At 47.1% G+C, this 11,952-nt stretch overlaps 1 protein-coding gene and 1 non-coding gene across 3 annotated transcripts in view; one reads left to right on the plus strand and one right to left on the minus strand.

Annotated features, from left to right (window-relative positions):
* The first annotated feature begins 236 nt into the window (after positions 1-236).
* The window catches only part of BFSP1 (beaded filament structural protein 1), a 40,358-nt gene continuing 28,642 nt past the window's right edge, over positions 237-11,952 (plus strand). For both annotated transcript variants that reach the window (XM_028499331.2, XM_024123637.3), the window contains exons 1-2: positions 237-610; positions 6,671-6,731. In XM_028499331.2, the coding sequence (XP_028355132.1) occupies positions 237-610; positions 6,671-6,731 (435 nt within the window). The remainder of the gene's footprint in view (positions 611-6,670; positions 6,732-11,952) is intronic.
* TRNAR-CCU (transfer RNA arginine (anticodon CCU)) lies at positions 11,619-11,691 on the minus strand. Its single transcript has one exon. It is a non-coding gene; the product is annotated as a tRNA-Arg (tRNA).

An 11,952-nucleotide genomic window follows, 5' to 3' on the forward strand; every position in this document is an offset into this window, starting at 1 on the left:
ACATTGCCCAATGTAACCTTCCAACCCCCAGAGCTGTATGGGCCGCTAATCCAGCCCACAAAAGCAGGCCGACCGCTCTTTTGTTCTGCCCGAGGCTGGGCGCAGCGCTGAGCAACAGCTGGTCGGCTCTGGAACGTCCCAGCGGCGTGCCAGGGGCCTCCGATGTTTATTTAGCGCGCTGCTGTCTCGACGAGGGGCCTCTGGGAGCCGGCTGCACGCTCGCCCGCAGAGGAGTCATGTACCGGCGCAGCTACGTCTTCCAGGCCCGCAAGGAGCAGTACGAGCGCGCCGAGGAGGCGCCGCGCGCCGCCGAGCCGGACAGCCTGGTGGAGGGCCGGGCGGCCGCGCCGAGCCTGGCGCAGCTGCAGGGGCTCGGCGAGCGCGTGGCCGCCCATGTCCAGCGGGCCCGGGCCCTCGAGCAGCGCCACGCCGTCCTGCGGAGGCAGCTGGACGCCTTCCAGCGCCTGGACGAGCTGGCCGGCCCCGAAGATGCCCTCGCCCGTCACGTCGAGGGCAACCGCCAGCGCGCCCGGGATTTGGCGGCCGAGCGCACCCGGTTGGAGCGCCAGGGCGCAGAGGCGCAGCGCGCCCTCTGCGAGTTCCGAAGCAAGTAAGCGCAGCCGTGGGAGTAACGAGGCAGCGCGGGCCGTGAGAGCGCTGCCGCCGGAGGTGGGAGGGCCGTCTCCGGGCCCAGGCGACCGGTGACTTCATTCCGGCAGAGGCACGCACGTGCTGCATCTCCCTAGATAGGACTAGCTTCCATTTTGGTGGCACGTCACGGTTTGCATGAAATGGTGTAATTTGCTGTTAATGTCTTTTAGAGTCTAGATATAAGTTACATGCAATGAACTGCACAGATTTGAGTGTATAGCTCAATGAGTTTGACGAATGTATTAATAGATACCCATGTAACTACTAAAACAAGCAAGATATTCCTCTACCCCAGAAAGTTACCTTCTGCCCTTTCCCAGCCTTTGGTTTCCTCTCCCCAGTCCCCCCAAGCAGAGGCACCCAGCGTTCTGATTTCTGTCACTACAGATTACTATTGCCTGTTCTGGAATCTTCTAGACATATTCTTATGTGTCTGGCGCCTTCTGCCCTTCTGCTCAGCACAGTGTTTTTGAGATGTGTCAATGTTATTTAATCCTCACAGCCTCATCCTGTTATAGACGGTACTGCACCCAGTTTACAGATGAGGAGACTGAGGTTCAGACAATGTAGAGATTGGGGGCAAGGTCACTTAGCTGGTGGATCGCTGCACTGGGACTGGAATTCAGGTCTTGAGCATGCTAAGTCTAACGGCCTTCACTGCATCACAGCGGACACCTGGACATTTGCTTCAGCGTGTGCCTGCTAGTGTCTGGCCCCTCAAAGTGTGATCCATGGACCAGCAGCATTGCCATCACCCAGGATCTTGTTAAAAATGGAGGCTCTTGGGCCCACCCCAGAGCTCCTGAATCAGTCTCTGAAACAAAGACCCCCAGGTGATTCGTCGTTTAAATTAACGACCTTGAAATTTCAGAGGTCCTGCTCCTGGGCAGTGTCCCCCCTTTTGACAGACTGAGTAATGTGTTAAAATCACCCAAAAAGCTATTCAAAGAAAAAAGATGCTCAGCAATTTGTCAGCATCTTTCCAGGTGATAAATGGGTGTGTGCTTTGATTCAGCTGGGCACTTCAGGGAATTTACCCTCTGATACTCACTCCAGGAGGTGTCAAAGGGCATGTCCACCAGGATATTCACTCCAGTGTGATCTGCAATAGCAAAGGCCTGGGACCAACCTGAAGGCCTGTTAATAGGAGTCAGGTTATAAAAATGTGCTTCATTCATGGAATCGAATACCGTGCAATTGTGAAAAAAAATAGTGTGTTATTATCATCTATTTTAAAAAGACGGGGGTCAGAGTAGAGATTTTTTGCTTGCATAAGGAAAAAGAAGACACAAGCACACACACAAAAACCTAATAACGCTGGTTACCTATGGGGATAAGGAAGTAGGAGCAGAGGTGAGAGGGAGACTTTTATCTTTTTCTGTCATTTAAAAAAGTCTCTAACCATGTAAGAGATGTATCTGTTTAAAAATTATATAAATTAATTTAAAAATACAGATGTGCAGGCCCCATCCTGGGCCTCAAGTGGGGCCCAGGATTTTTATATTTAATGAACTCCACTGGTGATTGCAGTGAATAGCCAGGTTTGAGGACCTCTGGTCTAGGGTAGCCAGAGGGTTTTCTTCAAACGTGCTTTGTGTTTGAGTTCCACATTCTCAACCCCAGTCGTGGGCAGGGTATTCAGCATTGGGTACTGAGCATATTTATCAGATCATAAGCATCGATTCCATTCCCATCAGTCCTTCTGTTTTTGGTTTTCGTTTTTTGGCCAAATTGCACATGTGGGATCTTATTTCCCCGACCAGGGATCGAACCCGTGCCCCCTGCAGTGGAAGCATGGAGTCTTAACCACTGGACCATCAGGGAAATCCCTGTTTCTGGTTTTGATCCACAGAAGTAGGTTTGCAGCTGGAAGAAGATACCTGAAAATCCCTGTGGCCCTTCAAGGGAAAACTGAGGCTTGCAGAGGGCCTGTGGGTGGCAGGACTTGAACTTGGGTTTTTCACCCTAGGCCCATACCCTTTCCAGAACACTGTGTCTTAGAGAGAAGCTGTTCTTGGACTCCTGTGGAGTGAGGCCCAAAGGTAGGACTTCATTCATACTAAGGTCATGTTCCCTAAAGAAAAGGGAAGTGAATGCTGGTTGACACCCAGGGCAGTTCCATGGGTCATCAGAGTACCTCAGATCCCCAAATGGCCTTTACCTGGTCCTTGGGCCACAGTCAGCTGTGATTTGGCTGGGTGAGCATGACTCCCAGAAGCCCTCGTTGGAGGAGTGGCCATGTTGAGTCTTCCTGATTTCACCTGGTTCTGAGTCGTATGTCCATCGTGGAGCCGACCCTTCAGGCTCTGTGATTTATTTGATAATTCTCGTTAATTTATTCCCTTCCATTGCCCCCTGGGAGAAGTTTTGATGTTTTAACTTGAGTAGTGGGACTTGAAAATCATTATAAAAATCATGCCCATCTACATGCATGGGTACACACACCGAGTTTGGTTTAATTCCAGAGGTGAGGTGATGATTAGCCAGAACCAGGTGAAATTAATGCAGAAATAGGAAGGTATATGCAGCCTTGTTAGGCATGTTCTTTACCTGGATAGTTGAATAATTTCAAAATCAGGTCTTCAGCACATCAAACAAAAGCTAAATAAAATAAAAACTAAATACAAAGATAAACGAAACTACCAAGATACAATGATGAATAGAGTCAATTATCCAAATTGCTGAAAACCAAAAGTAATCCTGTAAAACAATGAGGTAATTGAAGCCAAAGTGGTTTTTTCCACTTTATGAATTCACTTTTATATTCACTTCTATGAATATATGAATATATCATGAATTCTTACAATGAATTCTTTATAATGAAATCACTTGTCTGTAGTAAAATATCTAGGCTTGTCTAAGCATGAAAATCACATTAATATGTTGTTTATTAAATATGTTTTTAAGCTACAGAAATTCTTGGATGTTTCTAGCAGGAAAAAGCAATGAGAAAATTAGATTTTGTTAACAGTTTTATTCTTAAAGCTAATTAACCATTTAAAAACGTCATTTCTGGCTCCATTAGAGCCACACAGAAAAGAAACTGTTAAATGTGACATCCTGGTGTGAAAAGTAAAACTGATGCAAATATATTTTGCTTACTGGTTATAGCTGAGCTGCTTAGGTGGCTCTAGAACTGGGAACACTTAGAACAGTGTTCCTATACCTCATGTTCTTCCCTGAGGTCAAGACTTTAAATTCTGAGGCATGGTTTCCCAGCACCTGTCACAGTATAAAGTCCTTGACTTGAACCTGTGGCATGAATGCTGGTTGACACCCAGGGCAGTTCCATGGGTCATCAGAGTACCTCAGATCCCCAAATGGCCTTTACCTGGTCCTTGGGCCACAGTCAGCTGTGATTTGGCTGGGTGAGCATGACTCCCAGAAGCCCTCGTTGGAGGAGTGGCCATGTTGAGTCTTCCTGATTTCACCTGGTTCTGAGTCGTATGTCCATCGTGGAGCCGACCCTTCAGGCTCTGTGATTTATTTGATAATTCTCGTTAATTTATTCCCTTCCATTGCCCCCTGGGAGAAGTTTTGATGTTTTAACTTGAGTAGTGGGACTTGAAAATCATTATAAAAATCATGCCCATCTACATGCATGGGTACACACACCGAGTTTGGTTTAATTCCAGAGGTGAGGTGATGATTAGCCAGAACCAGGTGAAATTAATGCAGAAATAGGAAGGTATATGCAGCCTTGTTAGGCATGTTCTTTACCTGGATAGTTGAATAATTTCAAAATCAGGTCTTCAGCACATCAAACAAAAGCTAAATAAAATAAAAACTAAATACAAAGATAAACGAAACTACCAAGATACAATGATGAATAGAGTCAATTATCCAAATTGCTGAAAACCAAAAGTAATCCTGTAAAACAATGAGGTAATTGAAGCCAAAGTGGTTTTTTCCACTTTATGAATTCACTTTTATATTCACTTCTATGAATATATGAATATATCATGAATTCTTACAATGAATTCTTTATAATGAAATCACTTGTCTGTAGTAAAATATCTAGGCTTGTCTAAGCATGAAAATCACATTAATATGTTGTTTATTAAATATGTTTTTAAGCTACAGAAATTCTTGGATGTTTCTAGCAGGAAAAAGCAATGAGAAAATTAGATTTTGTTAACAGTTTTATTCTTAAAGCTAATTAACCATTTAAAAACGTCATTTCTGGCTCCATTAGAGCCACACAGAAAAGAAACTGTTAAATGTGACATCCTGGTGTGAAAAGTAAAACTGATGCAAATATATTTTGCTTACTGGTTATAGCTGAGCTGCTTAGGTGGCTCTAGAACTGGGAATGGTTTCCCAGCACCTGTCACAGTATAAAGTCCTTGACTTGAACCTGTGGCATGGGTGTACAAGGACACAGAAAGCGACGCTTTGTGGTTTGGGCTGAGTGCTAATTAGGATTAGTTTCAACTACAAGTAAACTCCAAATTGACATTGGTTTATCCAAACAGAATTGTGTTTCTTTCTTGTGTAAGGTCTGGACTAACAGTTTAGTATGGCACCCTACAGTATTCAAGGCCCAGAAGGCTCTGTGTGGTCTTCAAGAAGGCGGCATCCATGTTTCAGGTGCAGGAGGAAGGGATGCAGAAGGACACACCTACACCATCTCTTACTGCAGATACCTGGAAGGGGCCACAGACATGCTTACATCCCATTGGTCAGGACCACACTGAGCTGCAAGGAAGGCTGGGAAATGCAGTCTCCCTTCTAGGCAGCCCTGTGGCCACCAAACATGACGGGCTCTAAGTCCTATTAGAATGGATATTGGGGGCAGCTTGCATGGAACAAGGTCGGGGGTCATTTGGGAAGGGGCTTTCTCTTTCTCTTCAGGGGGTGAAATTCCCCCTAGAAGGAAACTCCTTCTGACCAGAATGATTTCTGGGGTCTCTCTGCTTCCTTGATCTTTACCATTTTTTAGAAGTCCAGGGAAGAAGTCGACTAGGAGAAAAAAATACACCTGCTCCTAGTATCTGCTGCTTTATTAATCTTGTGTATGTTTAACTTTGAGGGTGTCCCTGCTCTACCCAGGCAGCATGGTGTGGCTGTCAGGACACAGTTTTGTTGTCAGACTCACAGCTGAGTCCTGCACCCCTCTCTTAGTTTGGAGTCCTTGAAGCCGAGCCTGAGAGAGTTGCTTATTTGGGAGGTGGCATCAGGGAGCAGCAGTTGCAGAGTGAGGAGGTTAGGCAGGAAGGGAAGGAGCCAACACTGAGTGCATCATCCGGCAAGTTACCTGCATGGCCACTGGAGGCGACCTGTGGGGTGGAGAGCACACCTCAGTGATCCCAGCTGAGGGCCAGGGAGCCAGGGTGTGTACGTACCCACTCGCCCTGTCAGAGCTTGCAGGCTGCTCCCAGGGGCACTGACTCTCTGACGCATCCAGCCTGCCCTGGCTGCCACCCCACAGGAGGCCCTTGATGTGCAGGGCAAGGCCGCACAGATGCGGGTGAAGTGCCAGGAGCACCTGCGGAGGCCTCGGGCCAGTTTCTCAACCTCGGTTTCCTCATCTTTCACGAGGGGGTAACAGGAACTGCTGTATTCTAGGGTTTTGTGAGGATTAAATGGCGTAATCCAGAAAAGCTGACTCATGATGATAAATACAATAGTATAGGGTATCTGGACCAGGTCAGGTTAGTGGTGTTTGATGTAATAGATCGTTAGTACAGCCTCCCAGTCTCTGTGCTGCCACTGTACTTGGGGTACAGGTGTGCTGGGATCTGAGTCCTGCATCTTCGGGTGGCTGGGAAGGGGCACTGGGGGGCTGGGACTCCGGGCTGGGAGACTCCTGCTCCATCTGTGGTGCCACTGGTGGCACTTCCTGCATGTGCCGTGATGTGAAGAAGGTTGGGAGAGAGTGGGCTCCAAAATGCAGCATCAGCTCCTGCTTCCCTTAACGAGAGGGGGTAGGACTCAGGTTAATTGAATGCCGATTGTGTGACTACACGTACCGGATCACGGAAGCTGCCCAACTCTCCCTTCTGTGTCCCATCTGCAGGTATGAAAATGAGTGTGAGTGTCAGCTGCTGCTGAAAGACATGCTCAAACGGCTAAACAAGGTGAGCTGAGACCGTCCTTGGATTTGAGTAGATTCACGACAAGATTGAGCTAAGTGGCTGAACGATTGTTTCACACACTGCCTCTTTGTGTTCTTTCAGGATTCCCCTATTTCTTTTGCTGTCATTCTCCTTCTTTCTTAAAAAAAATTATTTTAATGAGGTATAGTTGATTTACAGTGTTGTGTTAATTTCTGCTGTACAGCAAAGTGATTCAGTTATGCACATATATACATTCTTTTTCATATTCTTTTCCATTATGGTTTATCACAGGATATTGAATACAGTTCCCTGTGCTCTACAGTAGAACCTTGTTGTTTATCCATCCTATATACACTAGTTTGCATCTGCTAACCCCAAACTCCCAATGCCTCCCCCCCCCACTTGGCAACCACAAGTCTGTTCTCTATGTCTGTGAGTCTGTTTCTGTTTCATAGATAGGTTCATTTGTGTCATATTTTAGATTCCACATATAAGCAATATCATACAATGTTTGTCTTTCTCTTTCTGACTTACTTCACTGAGTATGATAATCTCTAGGCTCATCCATGTTGCTGCAAATGGCATTATTTCATTCTTTTTTATAGCTGAGTAGTATTCTGTTGTATATAAATACCACATCATCTTTATCCATTCATCTGTCGATGGACACTTAGGTTGTTTCCATGTCTTGGTTATTGTAAATAGTGCTGCTATGAACACTGGGGTGCATGTATCTTTTTGAATTAGAGTTTTGTCCGGATGTATGCCCAGGAGTGGGATTGCTGGATCATATGGCAACCAGGTGGAGAAGAATCTTAAGGCCACATCTGGGCGCATAAGGGAAGGGTGATGGATTTTATCAGCAATGAGGTTAGGGGTGGGGAACGGGGAAGGGGGAAGGCAGCCAGGTACCCTGAACAAGCAACCCTTCAAATAACCAGTTCCCATAGGTCCTTCCCCTCTGACATCTGAGCTCTGAAATAATCAGTAAAGGATAATGCTTACAGCTCTTTGCCATCCCTGGTTTTGTCCAACCTCTGTGGTCCACAGTTATTCTGCTATCTGGTAGTCAAGTTCTCCGGGCTACAGCAGAAAATCTAATCAGTTAGGATGGTGATGGAGGATCCAAAGAAGGAAACTGCCCCTGCAAAGAACAACTCCACCCAACCTCTGCAGGAGGGTCTCCAGCAAGAAGCTCAGAATCCTGGTGCCTTGCACATGGCGACTGTTCATGCTTCAAGAGTGAGGAGCTTGAGGGTAAAAGGAAATTTCGTCCTCTATTCTCTTGAGACTTTCCCTGTGGCGGAGTAATCTCAAGACTCTTAGCCAACAGGATAAGGTAGCATTGCATCCAAATAACCACTGCCCGGAGCAAGTTCCCTCCTAAGTTTGGTGCAGACAACAGCCAGTCTCTGTAACGCTGGCCCATTTTGATAGCCAAGCAAACCAATGAGCTTAACCGTCTAGGGATCTCTCACGAGCTCATTTAGCTTGTGGTAGAGGGGTGTGTGTGTGTGTGTCTGTGTGTGTGTGTGTGTGTGCATTCACTTCGCTGTACAACAGAAATTAACGCCACATTGTAAATGAACTATATTTCAATAAAATAAATTAAAAAAAATAAGATTCTTCTCCACATGGAACCCCAGGCAACTTCAGACGGTCCGGGTTAGCTCAGGGTTAGCTCGGAGTGTTTGCCACTAATTTCCTGGCTTCGTCCAACGTCTGTTGTCTAGGATTATTCCGCTAGTCTGTGGGAAAGTCAGAACTACACTCTAGGGACACGGAATTTTGCTTTGTGTATGTTACTGACTGTATGATATTTCTGTGACCATCTCTGTGTGAGCATCTAATGTATTGTCCAACTCGGGACACTGTGTGAAGGAGATGCTGTCAGTAATTACGCAGGTCGATTGTTAGAAGCTGGACTGTCTCAGGCCAGTGGAACAGATGGGCGCACAGAAGTGAGCACAGAGATGGCGGGGAGGGTGTCCTGCAGGGGAGCCCTAAGCACACAGCTCATGATTGGCCGTGTGCTGAGCTGGGTTGCAAGGACCCAAGGCCTGCTGGAAGTCTGAGTGGATTGGGGCCTTATTAGCATTTGACCTCACTCAGCTTTCAGCTGACACTTGTGGCTCACCCCCATTTGTGTTTTTGGTGGCGATGCCATGCTGTCAGGTGGGGCCGCCGTCTTGTTCATCTGCCGAGGCCTTCAGGAACAGGGACACCTGACACCCTTCACCTTTAGGTGCCAGTTCAGCCCCTCCGCAGCACCACCTCGTTTTGCTTTGTGACTATTTGTCCTCCCTGCAAGCAGGCCTCTCTCTGGACGGGGCCCTAAGGTTGTTGCTCACATGGTGCCATCCTGGGCATTCCTTGACGAAGAGAAAGAACTTAGTCCTTCTTTTTACCTTTGGTGGCAAGTGACACTGGATTTAAAAACAAGCTCAAATCTTCTTTTTTTTTTTTTCTCTCTCTCTCTTATTGCAAAAGCAATGCCTATTCCCAGTAGAAAAATAAGACAGTAGAAAGAAAATGAAAGATAAGGGAAAGGCATTCCACCATTTCCCCCCGTCATACTGTGATGTAGCGTGTGGACAATTGGGGTATGAGTCCCGTGAGAATGTTACGAAGGTTCTGGGGAAAGATGGGACCAAGCATGCGGGCGGGCGGGGGCAGCACAGGCGTCGGCATGGCTGTTTCCGGGTCCAGGGAAAGACACTTCTCCTCACAAGAGCTGTGCCATCCAGAACAGGAGGGTAGCCTGCTAGCAGGACCCTTCACGCTGTCGCTCAGTATCTGTGAGGCTTCATCTCTCTGAGACTCAGCTTCTTCGTCTGGAAAATGGGAGCAATGCTAGTTCCCACCACCATAGGAGCAGGTGTCCTTCTGCATGCCTGGTGAGAGTTAAATGACATCATAATGCACGTGACCTGCCTGTTACAGTTGTTATTACAGGTCACGTGATGTGTTGGACGCCAGCTTAGTTTTCTCGGGAAGTGGCTGCATACCCCTGGTGGAGTGGGAGTGCATGGAGGAACAGCTTTTTAATAGCTGTGAATTTATTTTTATGACTACCTTTTCTCTATAGCAGGTGACATTTAAAAAAAGTTTCTTTTTAAATGCATGTCAATAAACATGAATCAATTTGAAAAAAATACAGGGTGAGTAATAGTAGAAGATTTTGGATGTCGCAGACATCACAGACACAGGATGCAAATACAGTGAATCGGGAGGTCCCTGCACTAGCTCACGGGAGCCTCGGAACAGCCTTTTGGATTTTGTTTATTTTACCCTCAGATAACCCAGTCCGATTGCCCCTCTGTCAGGGGGGGAACTCACCCTTGCTGAGGCTAAACGACTTCAGAGACCCACAGCCCACCCGCGGCAGGTGTGGGCAAGAGCGAAGTGCTCTGTGTCCACGGCTCATTCTTTCCCTCCCAAGGACAGTCAGGGAACCGCTGTCTCTCAGGAGACAGACACAGAGCCGGAGTCTCTGGGTGAAGGTGGCCACTTCCCACTAGATGTTGGTGCCCTGTCCATCCCCCCAGGCCGCCCTCAATGTCACATAGAGATGCTAAGCCCGCTGGCAGCTTCCTGCATCTGTCTGGCTTGGGAACGTCTGCAGTCGCAGGGGGCACAGTCCAGAAGTGAGGGCATTATCACCCCAGGGGCGACCCTCAGCCACTGGGGGACAGGAGGGGGTGGCTGAGTCCCTGGCTGGCCCACCCCTCTTCCCGACAGTTCAGAGGTGAGTTTCCCAGTCTCCTGGGGGGTCCCCAGCAGGACTGAGCCCATTGCCCACGGTGGGAACCCGCTCATTCCACACCTTTATTGGCTTTGTTCTTTTCCCTGTGTCACTACCCCACCCCTTCCAGTGCTCCTGGGATTACCTCTCAAATAAGGGACCCCTTCCCAGTCCTTGCCTCGGGGTCTGCTTCTGAAAACTCAAATTAAGACAGCCCCTCCAGGGTCAGCCAGCTGGACCTTCAGGTTCTCTGTCCACTGAGTTGGTCACTGGAGAAGAAGGAGGTGAAATGGTACAGTAGAATTCACATCTTGTTGGCTGTCAGTCATATCATTGATTTTAGTTGACAAAGCTTTGAGTATCTACAGACATCACATCAACTGGGTTTTTACTGTCAGCGCAGCCTAATGTCCGTTTCTTTTGGTTCCTTTGGAAGGGATTGATCCCTGGGTGTGGCCATGTGAAATGGGGTACACTAGGAATCTCTGACCCAGTCTTTGAATCTGGCTTGGAAAATATCACAATGTATGGACAGGACTGGTTGCCACCATGTTCATAAAGCTGCCATCTATGTATACTGCCCAGGTAATTAAACCTACAGAACAGAGTGCCTGTATTTTTTTTTTTTTTTTCGCCCATGGCTCACGGGCCCAGCTGCTCCGCGGCATGTGGGGTCCTCCCGGACCGGGGCGCGAACCCGGTTCCCCTGCATCGGCAGGCGGACGCGCAACCACTGCGCCACCAGGGAAGCCCGAGTGCCTGTATTTTTAACAGCCAAATAAGTTCAGGCAAGCCACTCCTTGCTATGCACTTTGAAATGAAACAAATTCCTCAACGTACTACTTACATACTCGGGCCAAAGTTATTCAGATTTTCCACCTTTGGATGTGGTAAGCATTCCTGGTGACTTTTATTTTATCTTTGTCCATTAATATATTTTTTGTTTTTTATTCTTAATTTTTTATTGAAGTATAGTTGATTCCCACTATTATATTAGTTTTAGGTGCACAACATAGTTATTCAGTATTTTTACAGATTATACTCCATTAAAAGTTATTAGAACTGATGACTTTTTTTTTTAAAAAAAGTATTTATTTATTTTGGCTGAGCCAGGTCTTTAGTTGCAGCACACAGGATCTTTAGCTGCAGCATGCGGGATCTAGTTCCCTGACCAGGGATTGAACCTGGGTCCCGTGCATAGGGAGCACAGAGTCTTAACCACTGGACCACCAGGGAAGTCCCTAGAACTGATGACTTTAAAATATTTGGGTTTGGCTAATCTCTAGGACTCACTATGTATATCGCCAATTTGAAAATGATGTAGGTGCTAGTCGAATGCTTCACCGGAATACAATTTTAGGAAATACCTAAAGCTGCCGTATGTGCTTTTCCGTGTAAGTCGTGTATTTTTTTTTTTTTTTTTTTTTGCGGTACCGCGGGCCTCTCACTGCTGTGGCCTCTCCCGTTGCGGAGCACAGGCTCCGGACGCGCAGGCTC

Source organism: Physeter macrocephalus, chromosome 14 (genome assembly GCF_002837175.3).
Source record: "Physeter macrocephalus isolate SW-GA chromosome 14, ASM283717v5, whole genome shotgun sequence".
NCBI lineage: Eukaryota > Metazoa > Chordata > Mammalia > Artiodactyla > Physeteridae > Physeter > Physeter macrocephalus.